The 20,257-nt window shown below is 43.0% G+C and overlaps 1 protein-coding gene across 1 annotated transcript; it reads right to left on the bottom strand.

The window, feature by feature from the left end:
* Positions 1-432: 432 nt before the first annotated feature.
* MANSC1 (MANSC domain containing 1) lies at positions 433-18,437 on the bottom strand. The gene is made up of 4 exons (XM_007196058.3): positions 18,128-18,437; positions 13,373-13,693; positions 10,214-10,354; positions 433-2,480 (listed from the first exon to the last, which is right to left on the bottom strand). The coding sequence occupies exons 2-4, from the start codon at positions 13,593-13,595 to the stop codon at positions 1,609-1,611; spliced, it is 1,236 nt and encodes a 411-aa protein (XP_007196120.2). The 5' UTR covers positions 13,596-13,693; positions 18,128-18,437; the 3' UTR covers positions 433-1,608.
* Between the last annotated feature and the right edge of the window lie 1,820 nt (positions 18,438-20,257).

The raw sequence follows: 20,257 nt of genomic DNA, 5'->3' as shown, positions 1-20,257 counted from the left end.
CTGCGCCTTCAGCAATTCGTAGTAGCAACGTCAAAGATCATTGATTACAGGGGCTTCCCTGGTGGCGCAGTGGTTGAGAATCTGCCTGCTAATGCAGGGGACACGGGTTCGAGCCCTGGTCTGGGAAGATCCCACATGCCGCGGAGCGGCTGGGCCCGTGAGCCACAATTACTGAGCATGCGCGTCTGGAGCCTGTGCTCCGCAACGGGAGAGGCCGCGGTAGTGAGAGGCCCGCGCACCGTGATGAAGAGTGGCCCCCGCTTGCCACAACTGGAGAAAGCCCTAGCACAGAAACGAAGACCCAACATAGCAATCAATCAATCAATTAATCAATAAATAAATAAATAAATAAAATCTTTAAAAAAAAAAAAAAAAAAAAAAGATCATTGATTACAGATCCCCGGAACAAATATAATAATAATGAAAAAGTTTGAAATAGTTAAAGAATTACCAAAATGTGACACAGAGACATGAAGTGAGAAAATGCTGTTGAAAAATGGCACCAATAGACCTGCTTGAGGCAGGGTTGCCATAAACCTTCAATTTGTAAAAAATGCAATTATCTGTGAAGCATGATAAAGTGAAGCACAATAAAATGAGGTATGCCTGTAATTTTAAGTGCTATCTATTATTTCCAATGTTATTCCAAATAAAGCCAAAATTGACTATTGGTCAAGTTTAGATAAGGACTTATAAATAATATTGTTACATTTTAAATTTACTTAAGTTTGGAAAATGCCTATTTTGCTTTTTCTTTTTTTTTTTTTTTTTGAAAAAATAGTTAACTAGAACAGACCCAAAGTAGATCTGGCCATTTATCAGAACTTATCATCATCTCCATGCAGGCTAATATTCTGCTAGAATTCTCCCAAAGGAACCTCTTTTGCTCATTGATGGGATAAGGGGGGTTTGTCATTTTAACTTAGAACACATATTTTCATCATTTAATCATTTTGCTGGTGGGAATAAATTTAAAGTTATCCAGCTGGACGTGTCACTTACAAGAACATTACTGAATACCAAAAGATTTATTCAGATATTTAATTGGAAGGAAATACATCTGGAATAAGTTTTATTGGAATTCACATAAAAAGGAAAGTAAATCCATTAGAATTAATACCATAAACAGTCGACTTTATCTGGAACCAGAAACATTAATGAATTGGAGCCTAGGAGTCCTAACCCTTTTTCCTTGTAAAAAGCCAGTCGTTTTCCAATTGATGTGGCAATTATTCTTTATTGCTTTAGGTAGAGCTTTGTTTTCAGCTAATATTTTAGAGACAGATCCTTCAAATCACCCGGTTTGTTTCTTTCCCCCGCTTCTTTTCGAAGAACAAGCAAAAGGAAAGTGGTAGGAGGCATCTTTGCCTGTCTTCAAAATACTTGAAAAATCCTGCGAAGATGAGCAAATCAGCAGAACCTCGCTGCATAGGGGCTATTAGTAACTACATGAATAAAGAGACATCTAGGGACCTCCCTGTCAGCCCAGTGGTTAAGGCTCCCCACTTCCACTGCAGGAGGCACGGGTTCGATCCCTGGTCCTGGTCGGGGAACTAAGATCCCACATCCCACAGCCAAAAAAAAAAAAAGAGGCATCTAATGTCCTCCTTAGATGTCAGCATAGATGCCATTGATCAAATAATCAAGCCTCGAGTAACGTTTCCTGCGGAGGGATTCTAAGAGCGTTCTGCCCAAGAGACCCAGGCCTATGGCGAGGAACAGAACCCCAAAGAGCACGGTCCCGACCAGGAGCCACTGCTCAAATGCGAGGCCCTGCTGACTTTCTGGAGCACTGCTCAGGGAGGGCCCACCAGAGCTGGCCTTCCCGTCTTCCTGGGAAGCTGCTGTATTTGTAGTGGGAGAATTCACATTTGTCAAAGGAAATGTAGCAGGGTCCCCGGCAGCCTCTGTGTTCAAAATCAAGCTGGAAATGTCTCTTAAGGGCACCGTGTCTGGTGGGCCTTTCGAGTCTGTTGATGCCCTAAAGATGGAAGTCGGAACCTCGGTTGTGGTCGTGTTAGTGACCGTGGCTACAGGTGGGGCAGAGGTGGCCCCCTGAGGCTGAGAAGTCACAGAAGGTATCCCTGCAGCACTGGCAGCAGGGAGAGATGCAGGCTTTGGAGTGGCCAGGATGGTGGGCAGAGAAGCAGCTGCCACTGTACTGGGGAACACTGTCACATCTTCAGGCAGCAGATGAGCTACCGTTTGTTCTGAGGGAGATGGTGACTTCTGAGAGTGGCCTTTTTCTTTATAAACAGTCCACTGTGGACTCGCCAGATCAATCTTGAGTAGCTTCTCCAAGTGATCTGAGGATCCAAACTTCGGAGAGAATGAATCTCTCCATAAGACCGTGGGCTCTGCAGCACCTGTGGGAGGAGGGGGCGTGGGAGTGATGGTGTGTGAAGACCTGCTGCGGAACAGAGATTCTTCTTGGGCCACCTCCTGGCTTGGCGAATCAGTTCCCGCCAAAGATGGAAAATCTGAAGACGGAAAGAAAATAAAAAGAAGACTTCCATATTTCCATGCGAAGGCAGGTTAACAAGGACAAACGTTATCAGCTTGTTCAGTAAGACCTCAAACTGTTGATTCTTGACATTTCATGGTGCAAAATGGAAAAATACGAATTGCTCAATCAGATCCTGATGACCCTGCCTCTTCCCCAGATGGTGTGGTTTATTTCTAGAGTGTTGGCCCAGAGGAGAAGAGAAGTGTGCAGAGGAGGATCAGGCAAATGAAGGAAGAGGCAGGAGGGGACCAGCAGAGATGCTAAGAGGAGCTCAGCATGGCCGGCAAGAGGTTTAGGAAGATGGAGACCCTTCAGGGGCCAAGGCCAGGGAAGGCAGCTGGGCTGGGGTGATGCGGCAGGAAGAGGACAGGCAGAGAAAATGCTGGTGTGAGGCACAGGCTGTGTCAGCTGGGACCGCGGTGACAACTGGGAAGCAAGCCATCACCAGGGGAGATGTCACGGGGTCGGGGGGTAGCCCACAGGACAATGCGGAGAGGAGACAAAATCCCAGTGACTTGCCTTCCACGAGGAGGAGGAGGAGGAGGAGGAAGCTGGAGGGTCCCTGAAACCAAGGCAGCAGCACAAAGCTGATGACGTTTTTCAATGAAAAAAATGGGTTTCGGGGACTTCCCTGGTGGTCCAGCAGTTAAGACTGCGTGCTCCCAATGCAGGGGGCCCAGGTTTGACCCCTGGTCAGGGAACTAGATCCTGCATGCCGCAACTGAGAGCCTGCATTTTCATATTTTTAATATTTATTTATTTATTTGGTTGCGTCAGGTCTTGGTTGCGGCACGCGGGATCTTCCTTGCGGCATGTGGGATCTTTCATTGTGGCACACAGGCTTCTTTCTAGTTGTGGCGCATGGGCTCCAGAGCCCGTGGGCTCAGTAGTTGTGGCACGCGGGCTCAGTAGTTGTGGCACGTGAGCTCTAGAGCACGCGGGTTTAGTTGCCCCGCAGCATGTGGGATCTTAGTTCCCTGACCAAGGATCGAACCCACACCCCCTGCGTTGGAAGGTGGATTCTTAACCACTGGACCACCAGGGAAGTCCCAATAAATAAATATTTTTAAAAAACCAAAAAAACAACCAGCTTTCAGCATCGTACTCAGGGGAGGAAGGCGATCTGAGAGATTTTCTTTTGACCCTTGAAGATTAAAATTTTAGAGCCAATATCTTAGGTTCTGAGGACCATGGACCAGTATTTGAAATCATGATGGCCACGTGGCTAGCATAAAGAGCAGAAGATCACACAGTCCCAACTCCTGCTGAGGAGGAACCAGCCTCAGATCCTCTTCCTGTGTGAGAAAGTTTAGAGTTTTGCTCTTTGTCACACATGCCGTTTATCACAGCTCGAACTGAAAAGGCTGGTTAAAGCAATCCGGGGCAGAGAAAGACCGCTTGAATTGCTCTGTATCACTCTGCTACTTGGCTAATCATTTCACTTAAATTAGAACGGCAGAAACACAAGGAAGGAAGCAAAGGTGATTCTCCCCTCTTCTCTTTTCCGTCTTCTATTTCAACTCCCCTCAATACCAGTTTCTAAACTAGACCTCACTCTCCTCTCTGCTAACAAATAGATCCAGAGGCAACTTCAGATTTGTGACATCTTTGACTACTCTCTAAGCTTCACACTACTCAGAGGTCCTTCAGAGCTGTCACTTATTAATCCATCTAGGACAGGCGTCAGCAAATTATGGCCACTTCTCTTTATATGGCTTGCGAGCTAAGAATGGTTTCTACATTCTTAAATGATTGAAAAAAATCAAGGATAACATTTTGTAACATGTGAAAATTATATGAAATTCACATTTCAGTGTCCATAAATAAAGTTTTATTGGCATACAAGCATGCCCATTTGTTTACGTATTGTCTATGGTTGCTTCTACTACAAGGACAGAAGTGAGGAGGTCCAACAGATTGCATATGGCCCACTAAGCCTAAAAGACTTGCCTGAAAAGCCTAAAATACTTATTATTTGGCCCTCGACAAAAAAAGTTTGTGGATACCTGCTCTAGGACACTCTAAAATAGAATTTAGATGCCTGAAATTCCTCCAACAATGCTGAAGAAAAGAGTTTCTGCTGCAGGTGATATCACATTCATAGGCATAGTGTCACCACGAGATAAAGAGCACCTGTATTTTTAGGTCGTGTCAGATATTTTTAAAAAGAGCAGGACTCATCATATTTCATTTTAAAGTTTAAAAAGAAGGCTAGGGCTTCCCTGGTGGCGCAGTGGTTGAGAATCTGCCTGCCAATGCAGGGGACACGGGTTCGAGCCCTGGTCTGGGAAGATCCCACATGCCGCGGAGCAACTAGGCCCGTGAGCCACAATTACTGAGCCTGCGCTCCGCAACAAGAGAGGCCGCGATAGTGAGAGGCCCGCACACCGCGATGAAGAGTGGCCCCCGCTTGCTGCAACTAGAGAAAGCCCTCGCACAGAAACGAAGACACAACACAGCCATAAATAAATAAATAAACCCAAAAGTTAAAAAAAAAAAAAAGGCTAAATAAATGCTCTGTGATATGTGTGAACTCAAAACTTAAAATAAGGCCATTGACAAGAATGACCAAAACAGCTGTTTTCTTTCTCAAGAATACAAGGTCATAAATAAAGCAAAGCTAGGGCTATTCCCATTTCTTGATAAGATTCATCTATTGGCAAAGATCCTCGAACCACACAGGGATCCTCCACATCTGCTCCATTCACCTCACCCACTGATGTTTGCCTTTGGGGTGTGGTGTTTTCTCTCAGTCACGTAGCCATGAGCTACAGAAGGAGCTGGGAAATGTGTCCTCAACCGCTCTTTTGAGTTTCATTTCCAAGTGACTTCACTAGATAAAAAATTTAGGGACTGACTATTAACTTGGAAACCAGCTGAGCAAATAGACTTTCAATTTATTCTATTTCTGAATTCCCCTATTCTAATCCTTAGAGGAATGACAGACCACCAAGCTCCAAAAACAAACAAACAAAGATTAAATAATGCCAAGCTGCAATGGTTTTACAGAATGAACAGAGTACACTATTATCTTTCAAACTTTCAGTCTGTAAATATTAGTCAATTACAGGAAATAGAGTTCATCAGGAAACAAACCACCAAACATATCTACTGAATTTCACTCTGACCAGGAGGCAGATATTTATTTTTATGGGGCAATCTCAATCCATCAACACGGGCAGATTCATAAATAGAATTACAAACACAATGTGTAAACATCTGTAGATACAGACAGCCCGCTGCACACCAAGTCCGGGGTTGGTGCCACTTTGCCCCTAGATAGCCACCGGCTCCGGGCTGATGGTGCCCCCTGGTGGCTGACACAGGAACTGTTCGATTCTAATTCCACTTCACTCACTACCTTCACACTTGCCCTTAGAAGGTTTAGGCACAAGCCAAGTTCCCTTTTCTCCCAGTTCCACCGGAGAAAATGGAATCTTTACCACATACTCCCTCTTTTATACATGCATTATAAAATCAATAACATGACAGAAGTATTATGAAAGTTATAAAACAAATTCAACGATAATTTCTATCATGTCCCAGCAACTATTAACATTTACGCATACCTTAAAATTAAAATTTTTTTCATGTAATTTTAAAACTGGGTGTTTTTCACCTGAAATTTAGGTGACATTTTATTTCTACAGCTCAAACTTATTTTTTAACATCTGCATTGTATTCCCTCAGGTGGATCCATTATACTTTACACCCAACCATTCCCTAGCATTTGGACATTTAAGCTGTAGAAACTTTTAAACTAATTTCCTTTAAACTAATTCAAAAAGTGCTGTTTTCACTTTTTAAACTAATTACACAATAAACAGTTTCACAACAACAGCTTTTTATTTGGTATAGATTTTATGGAAGTCGAATGACCGGATTCAATTACCTATAATTTCTTTAATATTCTGTTTTAATTGTGAAATAGCTGATAGACATAGGGAATACACACTGACAGTGGAAGAAAGGACACAATGAAGAAGAGGCAGTGAGAAGGGATCAGAGAGGCAGATGTGATGGTCCAACTTCCACCTGATGGGAGCTCTTGAAGGAGAAAAATAAACATTCCAATTAGTGTCTTGAGCCCTGACCTCACTGGAAACTCAGACTGCGATGTCCATTTCCTGCTGGATACCATCCCCGGGTGTCCAACAGGCTCTGCCACGTTCCAGGTGATGAAAAAAAAAGAGGACAAGCAAGAAGCCATATCCACACAACACTGTAGGTCCCGGTGTTTTTAGCCAAGATTACATATAGACGTAAAGGAGGCGAACAGTCAGGGGCAACTGCCCTGGCCAGTGTGAAGCCCAGAAGGGGCAGGGAGACGACAAGATACTTTCCACCCAAGGTAAGATCCTGGGTGCTCTGAGAGGTCTAATTTGTTCTGTGCCATAGTCTTTTTAAAAAATTATTCTTTTTAACAACTGTGGTAAAATATACTACATACAATGTACCACTTTAACCCGTTTTTAAGAGTATAGTTCCGTGGCATTGCGTTTGTGCAACCCTCACCATCAACCATCTCCAGAATTTTTCATCAGGCAAAAGTGAAACTTTGTACCTTATCTGCCAATCTTTTTAGACTTGGGCTTCTACCACTATGTAGGAAGAATTTACACAAGCAATCTGTGCTTTACGCTCCTGTTTAAGGGAATGTTTGACACGTCAGGCTTTCCTGCTTCATGAACGAAACTCAGACACAGCCTCACTCAGGGGACAAAGCAGAGTCAGTGTCCGGATGGCCCGGGCAGCATCGTTCCCCAGAGAACCCTGATTGCACTCTCCCTCCCAACCGCAAAACCACTTCCCCGGCTCAGTAGATGGCACTGCCATCCATCCAGATGCTCAAGCCCAGGACTCGGATCCAGTTTCACTCTTCTCTTTTCCTCATTCCGCACATCCACACCACCAGCAAGCCCGGTCAATGCTATCACTGAAATGGCTCGTGGGTTTACTTCCCTCCATCTCCTCCACCGTCTCCCTGGTCCCCAAGGCCACGGCCTTTCACTCGGATCTCGTCCCAGCCTCCTACCCAGTCTTCCCACATGCCCTCTTGCTGCTGCGTCGTTGTCCATTCCCAATAGATCAGTCACAGTGAGTTTTGAGAAATCACCTTTAAAACAGCACGTTATACGTGCCTGCTGAAAACCTTCCAACGGCTTCCCATCATGCACCGAAAATAAAAACTCCTTACCCGCTACAGAGCTTGATGGGATCGCCCCACTTTCCTTCCTTCTTGCATGTCACTCTTTACATGGTTCACTATGAGTCAGCTGCTGAGATTGGAGTGTTTGAACAAACACTCCCAAACCATTCTGCCTTAGGATATTAGAACAGGCTGTTTCCTCAGCCTGGAAGGTCTTCCTACAATCTTCCCACATCTGGCTCCTCCGTGTTCAGATCTCAGCTTAGGGGTTACATCTTCACAGACGCTTCCCCTGATCACCTAATCCAGACGGTCCACTCAGTGATTATCTATTTTTTCTTTTTTGGCTGTGCTGTGTGGCATGCGGGATCTTAAGTTCCCCAACCAGGGATCGAACCTGCATCCCCTGCAATGGAAGCGAGGAGTCTTAACCACTGGACCGCCAGGGAAGTCCCTCTGTGATTATCTATTATGTTGTCTTAGCTCAATTATCTGCATAGCTCTTATGACTGTTTTTTTAAATGGGAATTTTATGTTTTAATTTTCTCTGCTTTGAAAATATATTCTTATATAAAGGCCATGTTTCATTTTATTTTGATCACTGTTATTTTTTTAATTTAAATTTTTTTAATTGAAGTATAGTTGATTTACAATGCTGTGTTAATTTCTGCTGTACGGCAAAGTGATTCAGTTTATATATATATACTTTTTTTTTTTTTTAAGGGTAACCACCTCTTTTTTTTAAAATAAATTTATTTTATTTATTTATTTATTTATGGCTGCGTTGGATCTTTGTTGGTGCACGTGGGCCTTCTCTAGCTGCGGCGAGCAGGGGCTACTCTTCATTGTGGTGCACGGGCTTCTCATTGCAGTGACTTCTCTTGTTGCAGAACATGGGCTCTAGGCGCGCGGGCTTCAGTAGCTGCAGCACGGAGGCTCAGTAGTTGTGGCTCACGGGATCTAGAGCACAGGCTCAGCAGGTGTGGCACACGGGCTCAGTTGCTCCGCGGCATGTGGGTTCCTGCCCGACCAGGGCTCGAACCCGTGTCCCCTGCATTGGCAGGCGGATTCTTAACCACTGCGCGCCACCAGGGAAGTCCTACATTCTTTTTGTTTATATTCTTTTCCATTACGGTTTTTCATAGGTTTTTTTTTTTTTTTTTTTGGCTGCAGTGGGTCTTCGTTGTTGCATGCCGGCTTTCTCTGGTTGCGGCGAGCGGGGGCTACTCTTCATCGTGGTGCACGGGCTTCTCATTGCGGTGGCTTCTCTTGTTGTGGAGCACGGGCTCTAGGTGCGCGGTCTTCAGTAATTGTGGCACACGGGCTCTAGAGCGCAGGCTCAGCAGCTGTGGCGCACGGGCTTAGTTGCTCCGTGGCATGTGGGATCTTCCCGGACCAGGGCTCGAACCCGTGTCCCCTGCATTGGCAGGCAGATTCTCAACCACTGTGCCACCAGGGAAGCCCTTTCATAGGATACTGAATATAGTTCCCTGTGCTATACAGTAGGACCTGTTGTTTATCCATTCTATATATAAAAGCCTACATCTGCTAACCCCAGCCTCCCACTCCATTCCTCCTCAACCCCCTACCACTGGGCAACCGCAAGTCTGTTCTCTGTGGCCGTGGTGACTATTTTTCTTGATTATTTATTTATTAAGGTTATTGTCTCTCTCTCCTAAAATATTAGTTCTAGAAATGAGAACCTTGTTTTTCATGTTTAGTGTCGTATCTTTCTACCCTTAAGGCGTAAAAAGTGCTTGGCCCATAGAAGACGCTAAATAAAATTTGTTTCTTATTGAATAAATGAACAAAGGGAGTATTATTAATACCTAAGGGTGTAAGGACAAAAACTTTATAAAACTGAAATAAGAGTAAACTTCATACTTGAAAGCATTTCATCCTGAAAAATTAACAAGCCAAAATCTCACCAAGGCATATCCAAATCATTATATTATTTTTACTTGTTTATTTTCTGTATTCTGAGCAAATATGTAATTTCCAAATGTGGAGACTCTATTTCCAATGCCTGCACAAAATTTGGCTTGTAGCTGTTTCTCAAAAACTTCTTAAATGAGCTTCCTTGCAGGTCTGGATAATAAAATCCAGTGAGTTTGATTTCAGAGAATGTGATTACAAGATAATTGGAACCTAACGACAAATGTACTGGAGTTTTATATACTGTATTTACATCGTCTTAACCCTTTCAAAATAGTCACCCCTGGAGACCTGTATACTTATTCCAGTGTTGCTGACACGGTTCTAAAGACGTGTTTCAAAGTGTTTACATGAAAGATCTATGTGCCTTTTATCTTAAGAAGGTAAAAACGAAAACAAAACAAAATACTATCATTCATAGGTATAAAATACGTTCACTGGAAAAAAGAAAGATACTTGGTTGAATCAACTGAATTTTAAATCATGAGATTTTTTCTGATGTGTCTCTATATTTGTGATCCCTTTTGGCAGTTCTTCTTAAACTCTTGCAGGCAACCTTTCTACATGAATCATATCCTTAAATAATTCCAATCACAAAAGACAAAGAACAATGTTTTTATTACCTCTAATGAGCCTGTAACTCAGAAGTCCCTTTGCTGGTTTCAGGGGACAGGCTTCCTCAGTGGGACAGAAAAACAGGTAGCAGTTGGGTAGTCTAGTTGTTTTTCGAGTGTCGAAGATCATCAAGTTACATGCTTTGTCCCCTGCAATGAAAGGTTTCATAAGCATTATTCTGAAATAGGATCTTCCAAAGAATACGGCGAGCAGGAAAACATTTATTCTAGCGGCCAACACAAAAACCTTTGTTCATTGCCTGCTGGCCGCTGAGTCATTTCCTTTTCCTTAGTTTAGTCACTGAAAGCAACTTTTAAAGACCTCGGGTTTAAAAATCAGAATGAAGGTAATTTTGGCGAAACATTTTTAATAGTACGTTTCATTCTTTAGAAAGAAGCCTTCCATTTGCTAAAATATTTATCAAAACATACATAGAAATACTGAGTCTACAACTCACTACTGAGTCCGACCTTAGGAAATGGATCTAACCCTAATGCCTGTACGTACCTCTTGCATACTGAAGGCATCTTAGATGCCTACGAAGCCATCAGTCTGGTTTTCTTGGTGTGGGGCGAGGGGAGGGTGGTGGGCAGGGAGGGTCAGTAAATTCAGCCTTATACATATCATGCCTCCTTCCACAATGGAGCTGCATAGCATATGGAATGTCAAGTCTATTTTTTACTTTTATCAGTACCATTCTTCTTTTGGTTCTTCAAACTTCTGCTCTTCCTTATCATTTTTGTTTGTCTCCCAGTCAGGCAGTGGTCAGGGATCACCCCTGACTCCCCCAGTGGGAAAATAAGACTGAGTTCGTTTCTGCAGGGGTTTTATCCTATCATGTCTCCATTAGCCAGGTAACAAGAAAGGTACTCTGGTTACTTTGGCTTTTCCTTTCCCCACGATGTGATAATTCTACAAACCATTTTTGTGGGCACTTAGGTAAAGGGGAGGGTCCATAAAGGGTCCAAGTTGTACACAAAATTTTGTGTCCTTTGTATTTGTGGGCAATTTTTCTAGAGTCTGTGGCTATAGGCAAATTATCAAAGTGCTTTTTTGGAACCCTAAACGGGCAAAAACCAACGCTCAGTAAAAGAGGGAAAAGTCTGAGATCCATTAACTGAGACCCACAGTACCTCTGCTTACAGTAAAGCAGTAACAGTACTTTTGCTTGTAGAATAAAGCCGCAAACCCTCATTTCTTACTAAACACCTATCACGGAACTGAAGAGAAATGCAAGGTTTCCTATGTTGCCAGGATACGCCCACATGGCATTCAGTCCTATTTGCAGGTGCTGGTTCTATTCCACATGTATGTTGATATCAACATTTAAAGAAAAACTAGAAATTTAAATGAGATCTCTATGACTTCCATAAATTACGTCTCTATGAAGAGTGTCCAAAAGCACACAGCTCAATTTGAGAAGATCATTGAAGTATTTGCTTCCTCCTGACAGCAAATACCTGGTGTCATTTCTACCCGAATTCTCCAGTTCTCTGATTCTCTAACACCAACGGGGTGTCTTACAATTCAATTCGATTCTAATACTAACTGCCTGGAGTGTCAGACCCCACTGGTCTAGGGCTCAGTCCCATAAGGCTGTCCCCACTCAGACGCCAGTCACAGTATCGGGTCCTCAGGTCACTCACACATACGGCAAACTTGGCTATCACCCCCCCACCCCAGGTTCAATAACTTGCTAGAACTACTCGCAGAACTCAGGAAAATGCAATACTTACCGTTAGAGTTTATTACAAAGGATACAAATGAACAGCCAGATGAAGAGGTACATAGGGCGAGGTCTGGAAGGGTCCCAAGTGCAAGAGCCTCTGTCCCTGCGGAGTTGGGGTGTCTCCTGGCACATGGATGTGTTCACCAACTTGGAAGCTCCCCGAACCCATCATTTAGGGGTTTTCATGGCAGTTTTATTATGTAGGCATAATTGATTAAGTCATTGGCCATTGGCGACTGAATTCAATCTCCACCCCTTTTCCCCCTACCTGGAGGTGGGTGGAGATGACTGAAAGTTCCAAGCTTCTAAGCAAAGCTTGGTCTTGCTGGCAACTAGCAGCCATCCTGGTGCGATCGAGGGTCCCACCAAGAGTCACCTCGTTAGCATAAGCTCAGGTATGGTTGAATGGGGCTCCTTGTGAATAACAGAAGAAGCTCCTAAGCTCAGAATATTCCCAGGGTTTTAGGACCTCTGTGCCAGGAATCAGGGACAAAGACTATAAATAAATATAAATACGCAAAAGTCTCTGTCCTTCAATTTCATGTCCATGTGTATTTGTCTTATTATACCACAATCATAGCATGAAACGGAAATAAAGATCTAAGAGAAAACATATGATTTAGTCAGCTGATAAATCAAGTAAGGATCACGAGTCCCGTGTTCACTAGCTCTTCTAGGGTCCTTGATGACAGGTCTTTTCCATCTTATTCACTGTTTTATCTCCAGCACCTACCAAGGCATTAGGTGCTCAATAAACTTATGTGGTTTTTTTGTTTGTTTATTAGATATATACTTCTGTTTTCAGGTCATAGGTTTGGAGCCTGAAATATGCAAGGGCATGGTTCAAACCTGTGGGCCTCAGTTTCCTTCTGTGTCATGGAATGGGTCATTCTAAACCCCTTCCCATGCCTCTTAGATTCCTAGAAGCTGCAATTAGTGGCCAGTGGCTTCCTGACTCACCTGTGCCACCAGCTCCAGGGAAGGGAGATAAAACGGAAATTTTGTGCTTCTACTTAAAACTCAAATGCTGATTCTCCTATGGGATGACTTTAGAATTTTATTTTTTGCCTCAACTCCCTTTCTGTTTAAACGTTCTTTCTAATATCACACTGTATTCCAATATTCCATGATGATGGAAGCCAAGCATTTAAATAGGACTTTTGTTTTCAATATCTCAAATGCCTGTTAGAACATAACACCAGTCGTTTTCAACCCTTTTTCTACCCACATATCTGAGTGATAATATATATACACTCATCAGTAACTTTGGCTCAGCTTAGGGGAGGGGAGAGCACACCATGGAACATTCCGTAGTGATTTTGCCACCCACTTTTCTACCCCATTGAGAATCACTAGTACAAACCATTTAGCTTCATCAACCAGCTACTTACATCACAAAACACATGGAATAAAGAGTTGCCAAGGCATTATTACTTACCTGATATGTTTTTTGTTGAGCAGCAAGAATTAATGCAGTCTTCTTGAGTTAATGTGTGTATGGGCTCATTGCCTCTGATTCCCTTGGAAAGAGATGACTGGATGTCAATGACCATATCTTCTAGACTCTTGGTGGGGCAGTTCTGACTGGTGGACAGCCTTAGTGTCAGGAAACAAATTATTACACGAGTGTAAGTCAAGCTCCATCCCTCCCGGAAGAACATTTTAAATTTCAGTTTAGTCTTGGTCTCCGAAGGTCGGATAACTCTCCCTCTGGCCTGAGTTTGCTTCAAGAAGATTGTACAGATGATGGAATTTCTCTCTAGCACAAAAATAGAAAATCATCAATGAGTTTTGTTTCTTTGAACAATCCTAGAGAAGATACATTTCATTTCCTTCCAGTCAATGCAAACAACTCAATTCATAGGACAGGAATAAACAAGTATTTTTTATTTGTTTCACTTTTAATAGATTTGAGACCTTTCATTAAAAACTTGGCAAAAAGCTAGTAAGCACACACACATGCGCTCTCCCATCAATGCTTAAAATCTGACAAGTATCTATGAAAGAAGAGGTAGTCTGCTTTTCAGTTCTAGAATCCTTCCTCTTCTTGCCTCTCCTAAGAAGAGGGGAAAGGACACAAAATCTGTGGTCATTGATGAAGCAATGATCATCGCTTTGGACATATTTTCTTTCTCAGTAATAACAATTAGCATTTTAAAATCACCTACTGAGTGGTAGGCAATGCGCTAAGAAAATTACATATATTGTCCTTCTAGGAATTAGCCCATCAACAGGGGGAATATTCTGGCTCAGTTGAAGGAAACTGTAGGGGCAAGTGTTCTTTCTGACATCCCTAAAAACACAAAAGTCATAATACATATAATGCCAACTCCATTGGTGAGCTGGTTCTTCCAGGAAAAAAAATGTTAAACTGGCAAGGCTATATCAGAAAATATCCTCATTTCCAGAATACAAATTGTTCACTAAATGATAGCCTAGATCAGAATTACCGCTTCTTTAATTTTTTTTTTTTTTTTTTTTTTTTTGGTTATGAACCCTTTGGTACTCTGGTGGTGCTTAGGCTCTCTTCTGACATGTCTTAAAATGTATAAAAGCCATGTTGTTAAATGTATAAAATGAAATATATAGGATTACAAAGGAAGATAGTTATATTGAAATATAATTACTGAAAAGTTTTTAAAATGTGCCTATAAGACTCTGATGAAAGATATCAAAGAAGATCTAAATAAATGGAGAGATATTCCATGTTCCTCAATAGGACTACTCAATATTGCTAAGATGTCAGTTCTTCCCAACTTGATCTACAGATTCAATGCAATTCCAATCAAAATCTCAGCAAGTTATTTTATAGACCTCAACAAACCAATTTTAAAGTTTACATGGAAATGCAAAAAGGCCCAGAATAGTCAACACAATACTGAAGAAGGACAAAGCTGGAAGACTGACACTACCTGACTTCAATACTTACCAGAAAGCACTGCTAATGAAAACAATGTAGTACTGGCAAAATAACAGACAAATAGATCAATGGAACAGGATAAGGAGCCCAGAAATAGACCCACACAAATACAGCCAACTGATCTTTGACAAAGGAGCAATGGCAATTCAATGGAGAAAGGATATTCTTCTCAAAAACGGTGCTGGACAATTGGACATCCACATGCAAAAAAAATCTAGACACTGACCTTACATCTTTCACAAAAATTAACTCATAATGGATCATAGACCTAAATGTAAAATGCAAAACTATAAAACTCCTATGTAACATAGAATAAAGTCTCTGTGACCTTAGATTAGGTGAGTTTCTAGATAACAACACCAAAAGCACAATCCATGAAAGAAAAAATTGATAGGTTGGATTCCATTAAAATTAAAAACTTCTGCTCTGTGCAAGACACTGTTAAGAGAATGAAAAACTAAGCCACAGACTGGGAGAAGGTATTTGCAAAACACATATTCGATAAATAACTGGTAGCTAAAATACACAAAGAACTCTTAAAACTTACCAAAAAGAAAACAAACAACCCAATTTAAAGTGAGCAAAAGACCTGAACAGACACCTCACCAAAGCAGCATATGAAAAGGTGCTCAATATCATTGTCATTAGGAAACTGCAAATTAAAACAACGAGATGCCACTACACACCTATCAGAATGACTAAAATCCAAAAAACTGACAATACTAAATCCTGACAAAAACCTGCATACAAATATTTATAGCACTTTATTCATAATTGCCAAAAAACTGGAAGCAACTAAGATGTCCCTCAATAGGTGAAGGGATAAACAAACTGGTATATCCACACAATAGAATATTTTTCAGCAGTAAAAAGAAACGAGCTATCAAGCCACAAAAAGAGTAACCTTAATTGCATATCGCTAAGTGAAAGAAGCCAGTGTGAAAGGTATGATTCCAACTCTATGACATTCTGGAAAAGGCAAAACAACATCGACAGTAAAACATCAGTGGTTGTCTGGAGGAAAGGGAAGGGCTGAATAGGTGGAGCACAGGGGATTTTTAGGACAGTGAAACTATTGTATATGATGCTGTAATGATGTATGTCATTACATTTGTCAAAACCTATAGAGCTGTAGAACATAAGAGTGCATCTGGGGCTTCCCTGGTGGCGCAGTGGTTGAGAATCTGCCTGCTAATGCAGGGGACACGGGTTCGAGCCCTGGTCTGGGAAGATCCCACATGCCGCGGAGCAGCTGGGCCCGTGAGCCACAACTACTGAGCCTGCACGTCTGGAGCCTGTGCTCCGCAACAAGAGAGGCCGCGATAGTGAGAGGCCCGCGCACTGCGATGAAGAGTGACCCCCACTTGCCGCAACTAAAGAAAGCCCTCGCACAGAAACAAAGACCCAACACAGCCATAAATAATAAATAAATAAACAAATAAAGAGTGCATCCTAATATAAATAGGTAGATTTTGGTCAGTAAAAAATAAATAAATTTAAAAAACCCAGTATTTTAAAAAAACAGTATATGGTAATACAGCACAAGTCTAATACCTTCCTTGCTAACTCTTATGTCCAACTTTCTAAAACAGCAAAATGAAAGTAACATTTATGGTTCTCTATGCTAAGCACTTTACATATATTATGTCATTTAATCCTTACAAGAATCCTATAAGCTAGATCCCATTAGCTCCATTTTCAGTTAAAATAAAAACAACTGTGTGATAAATAACAGATGGTAGGTCTAATCATTGCCATAATTTTGAAGTAGTGTTGAACAATGATTTTGAGATATATGTAGTAAGTCACATGACATGGAAATATTTGTGATTTCTACTGGTGGCAAATCAGAGCTACCCTACCACTAATACTCCTGTGGCTTTTGCCTACATGCCTCTTAAAGGAAATACTACACTACATTTAGAGGTTAGCAAAATAAACTTTTCCACCCAAGTTCACAGACTTTCTGAATACTGTCCATGGACTCCCCAGGTTAAGAATCCTGGCACAAGTTACTTTTTATGCTGCCACACTTTGCAAGTCACTGGAGAAAACAAAACAGGAACAAAAAAAGAAAAACCAGGCCAACACTTCACTTTGAATGCATTCTAAGAATCTCTCCTCAAGCTGCTGCAAAGAAACCTGAACTGTGCCAGGGGATGCAGGAGAAGAGCTGTGCTTTCAGTACCAGCATCTTTATTGCTCCTGGATCACAAGCAAATACTAAAGCGCTTATCTCATTAATGGTACCAAACAATTATTAGGTAAATTCATTCTTCTAATACATTATTATTTAGGCCTTAAAGGTCCAAAGATGAACAGATTTTTAAAACGTGGCAAATACATAAAATGGAATATTATTCAGCTACAAAAAGGAATGAAATTCTCATACATGCTACAATCTTGAAATCATTATGCTGAGTGAAATAAAACTGGATACAAGAGGACAAATATTGTATGATTGCACTTATATAAAGTATCTAGAATAGGCAAATTCACAGAGATAAAAAGTAGAATTGAAGTTACTAGAGGTTGGTGGAGGAGGGACTGGGGAGTTACTGTTTAATGGGTACAGAGTTTTCCTATCGGGGATGCCAAAAATGTCCTGAAAATGGACAGTAGTGACGGTTACCCAATAATGTGGACGTACTTAATGCCACTAAAGTACACTTAAAATGATCAAAATAATACATTTTGTTACAGTATGTCTATTTTACCACAATAAAAAGATCAAAACAAGCTTACAATTTTAAAAAAAAGGTTCAAAGTGAAGTTGAATCCTGTTGAAATAGAGTGGGAAAAGGATACAGGTGGGTAAGAGAAGATGCACCTGAGCTTTACATGCCTGCTGACTGGAGTTACGGGATCGTACCTGCAATCAGTCAAATATTGGAAATCATTTTTCTCACAGCATAATCTAACTTAATTTATCAAGGTGTTTATAACTGTGTATAAACACACACTCTACAGAGTATTAGACAATTAGCGGGTTCGATAAATACAGGATACGAATCATACAAGAAAAAATGGGAAATCTGCCTTTTCTTTGAGGAAATGTACGTGGCTCACTAAACCATTCTTCTGACCCTGCTGCTGGCTGGCCTAAAGACCGTCTCCAGGATACGGGGGCCACCAGCATCCGTCTCAGCCAGTTCTCCGAGCTCCCGGAGGGGGCGGAGGAGGCTTGCCCCGGGAAAGGGCGGGGGGCGCCGCTGCCCCCGCAGGTGGCGATACTGCCCGCGGGGGCTGGAGGGGAGGATGGGGAGCCTTTACCTGGAGACCGGAGGACCGGGCCCTGCTGCCCTCCCGGTGCAGAGCAGCCCCGCGCGCTCGGGGAAGCAGCGGCGGATCCGCGAGGGGCTCGGCGAGGACAACCGGGAGACTCCGCAGCTCTCGCCCAGCCCTGGGTTTGTGATTCACGAGTTCCTGCTTCCGTTGCGGCGGCCGAAAGTTTGCCGGAGGTGGAAGGGCACGTTGCCGCCCTGCAACCCGGAGCTGCTTCCCAGCAACCTGGAGCAGGCCCCCTGGGCACCGGGGAGAGCCGGGAGCCCCTCCCCGGGTCCCCCGGCTCCCCCCTCACCCACCCCCGCCCCGCATAGCCGCTGTGCGCGCTGCCAGGGCGGGGGCGCCACCCTCGTGGGTGCCTGAGGGTCTGCAGCTGCGCCTTCTCGCTTCCTGGAGACCAGAGAACAGGCAAATACCCACGATGAAAGTCAAACAGTACACAAATGTACACTGTACAGGCATACCTCCGTTTGCACTTAGCAGAGACTGCTTCTTTTTTTTTTCCAACAAATTTAAGGTTTGTGGCAATTCTGCCTGGAGCAAGTCTATTGGTACTGATTTCGGAGAGGCAGCAGTGAGTGGTGGCGTGAAACGAGATCGTAATTCCCTGCCCAGGAATTGAACCTGGGTAGCCTGGATGAAAACTAGGAATCCTAGCCACCACACCCCCTGGTTCTTGCCCCCAGTGAAAAATGCATTTCTCATGGAGGCAAAAACTGTAAAAACAGGTACAAAGTTTACTATTGGAGACACAGCACAACAAGTAGGAGAGCAAACAGAGAAACATTTGTTTAGTTGAGGTAGAAGCAAGGCAGAGATGCACACCCGGAGAGAAAGGGTGTGGGCGCCCTCCCTAGTGAGGAGAAGCACGATAAAAAGGCGGTTAGGTCATTTATATAGGGCAGTTCTTCCAGGTCTTTGCTTACCTTTGGCCAATTATCTGGTTTCTTTTTCCACCTGCCCTGCCCTAAGACCCTCCCCAACACGCATGCGCAACTTTTTCCAAGCTAGATTACACCCCAGAGGCCTATGGGACCGCCTTAGCATCACATATTATGGGGTGGCGCCCCCTCCTTTTTGACTCCCAAGGAGACTTTCTGTGCATGTGCAATGTTTCCCTTGCCCCAAGGATGGGAATTTATGACCTCTTGATCTTTTAACAAGGTTTAGTCCCACTCTGTCCCTGCCATAAAAATGTCCAATGTCTGGTTATTTACTCTATTTCTGTTGCTGGTTTTTACATCGAGATGCAGATCTCGAAATATAGACAGGAGTCCGGTCATAAATGTGTAGTCCTGGAGCCCGTTTGTCTCTTGCTTCGGGAGATGTAAACAGGGAGTTGGTAATGAATGTCCGGCCTGGAGCCCATCTCCTTCTCACCCCAGGAAGTGTGAACAGGATGCCAGTTGGAAATGTCTAGCCTGGAGCCCATCTATCTCCTACCTCGGTGCCATGTCTCCAAGAGCATTTGCTCGTTTTTTCATTATTATTATATTTATTATGATGGTGATTTGTGATCAATGATCTTTGATGTTACTATTATGACTTGCTAAAGGTTAGGATGATAGCATTTTTTAGCAATATTTTGACATTAAGGTATGTACTTTGTTTTTTAGACATAACGCTATTGCACACTTAATAGACTACAGAACAGTGTAAACATAACTTTTACATGCACTGGAAAACCAAAAAATTTGTGTGACTTTATTGCAATATTTGCTTTATCTGGAACTGAACCGTGGTATCTCCCAGATATGCCTGTACAATGAAAACCCTGCCTCTCACCACTGTGTCCCAAACTAGTGCTCCTCCCCAGAGGCAAGCACTGATCACAGTTTCTTCACATTCAAGAGTTTACAGTGCCTGGGCTTCCCTGGTGGCGCAGTGGTTAAGAATCTGCCTGTCAATACAGGGGATATGGGTTTGAGTCCTGGACCGGGAAGATCCCACATGCCTCGGAGCAACTAAGCCTGTGTGCCCCAACTACTGAGCCTGCGCTCTAGAGCCCGCAAGCCACAACTACTGAAGCCCGTGCGCCTAGAGCCCGTGTTCCTCAACAAGAGAAGCCACCGCAATGAGAAGCCCACGCACGGCAACAAAGAGTAGCCCCCGCTCGCC

Source organism: Balaenoptera acutorostrata, chromosome 11, assembly GCF_949987535.1.
Source record: "Balaenoptera acutorostrata chromosome 11, mBalAcu1.1, whole genome shotgun sequence".
Taxonomy (NCBI): Eukaryota; Metazoa; Chordata; class Mammalia; order Artiodactyla; family Balaenopteridae; genus Balaenoptera; species Balaenoptera acutorostrata.
The sequence above is the reverse complement of the archived record's forward strand: the minus strand, read 5'-3'. Positions and strand labels throughout refer to the sequence as shown.

Coding starts and splice junctions, on each gene's coding strand:
- MANSC1 (XM_007196058.3), bottom strand. CDS start 13,595: ATGTTCTTCCGGGAGGGATGGAGCTTGACTTACACTCGTGTAATAATT. Junction 10,355..13,372: donor CTCAACAAAAAACATATCAG/GTAAGTAATAAT, acceptor CTTTCATTGCAG/GGGACAAAGCATGTAACTTG. Junction 2,481..10,213: donor GAGTTACAGGCTCATTAGAG/GTAATAAAAACA, acceptor TTCCGTCTTCAG/ATTTTCCATCTTTGGCGGGA.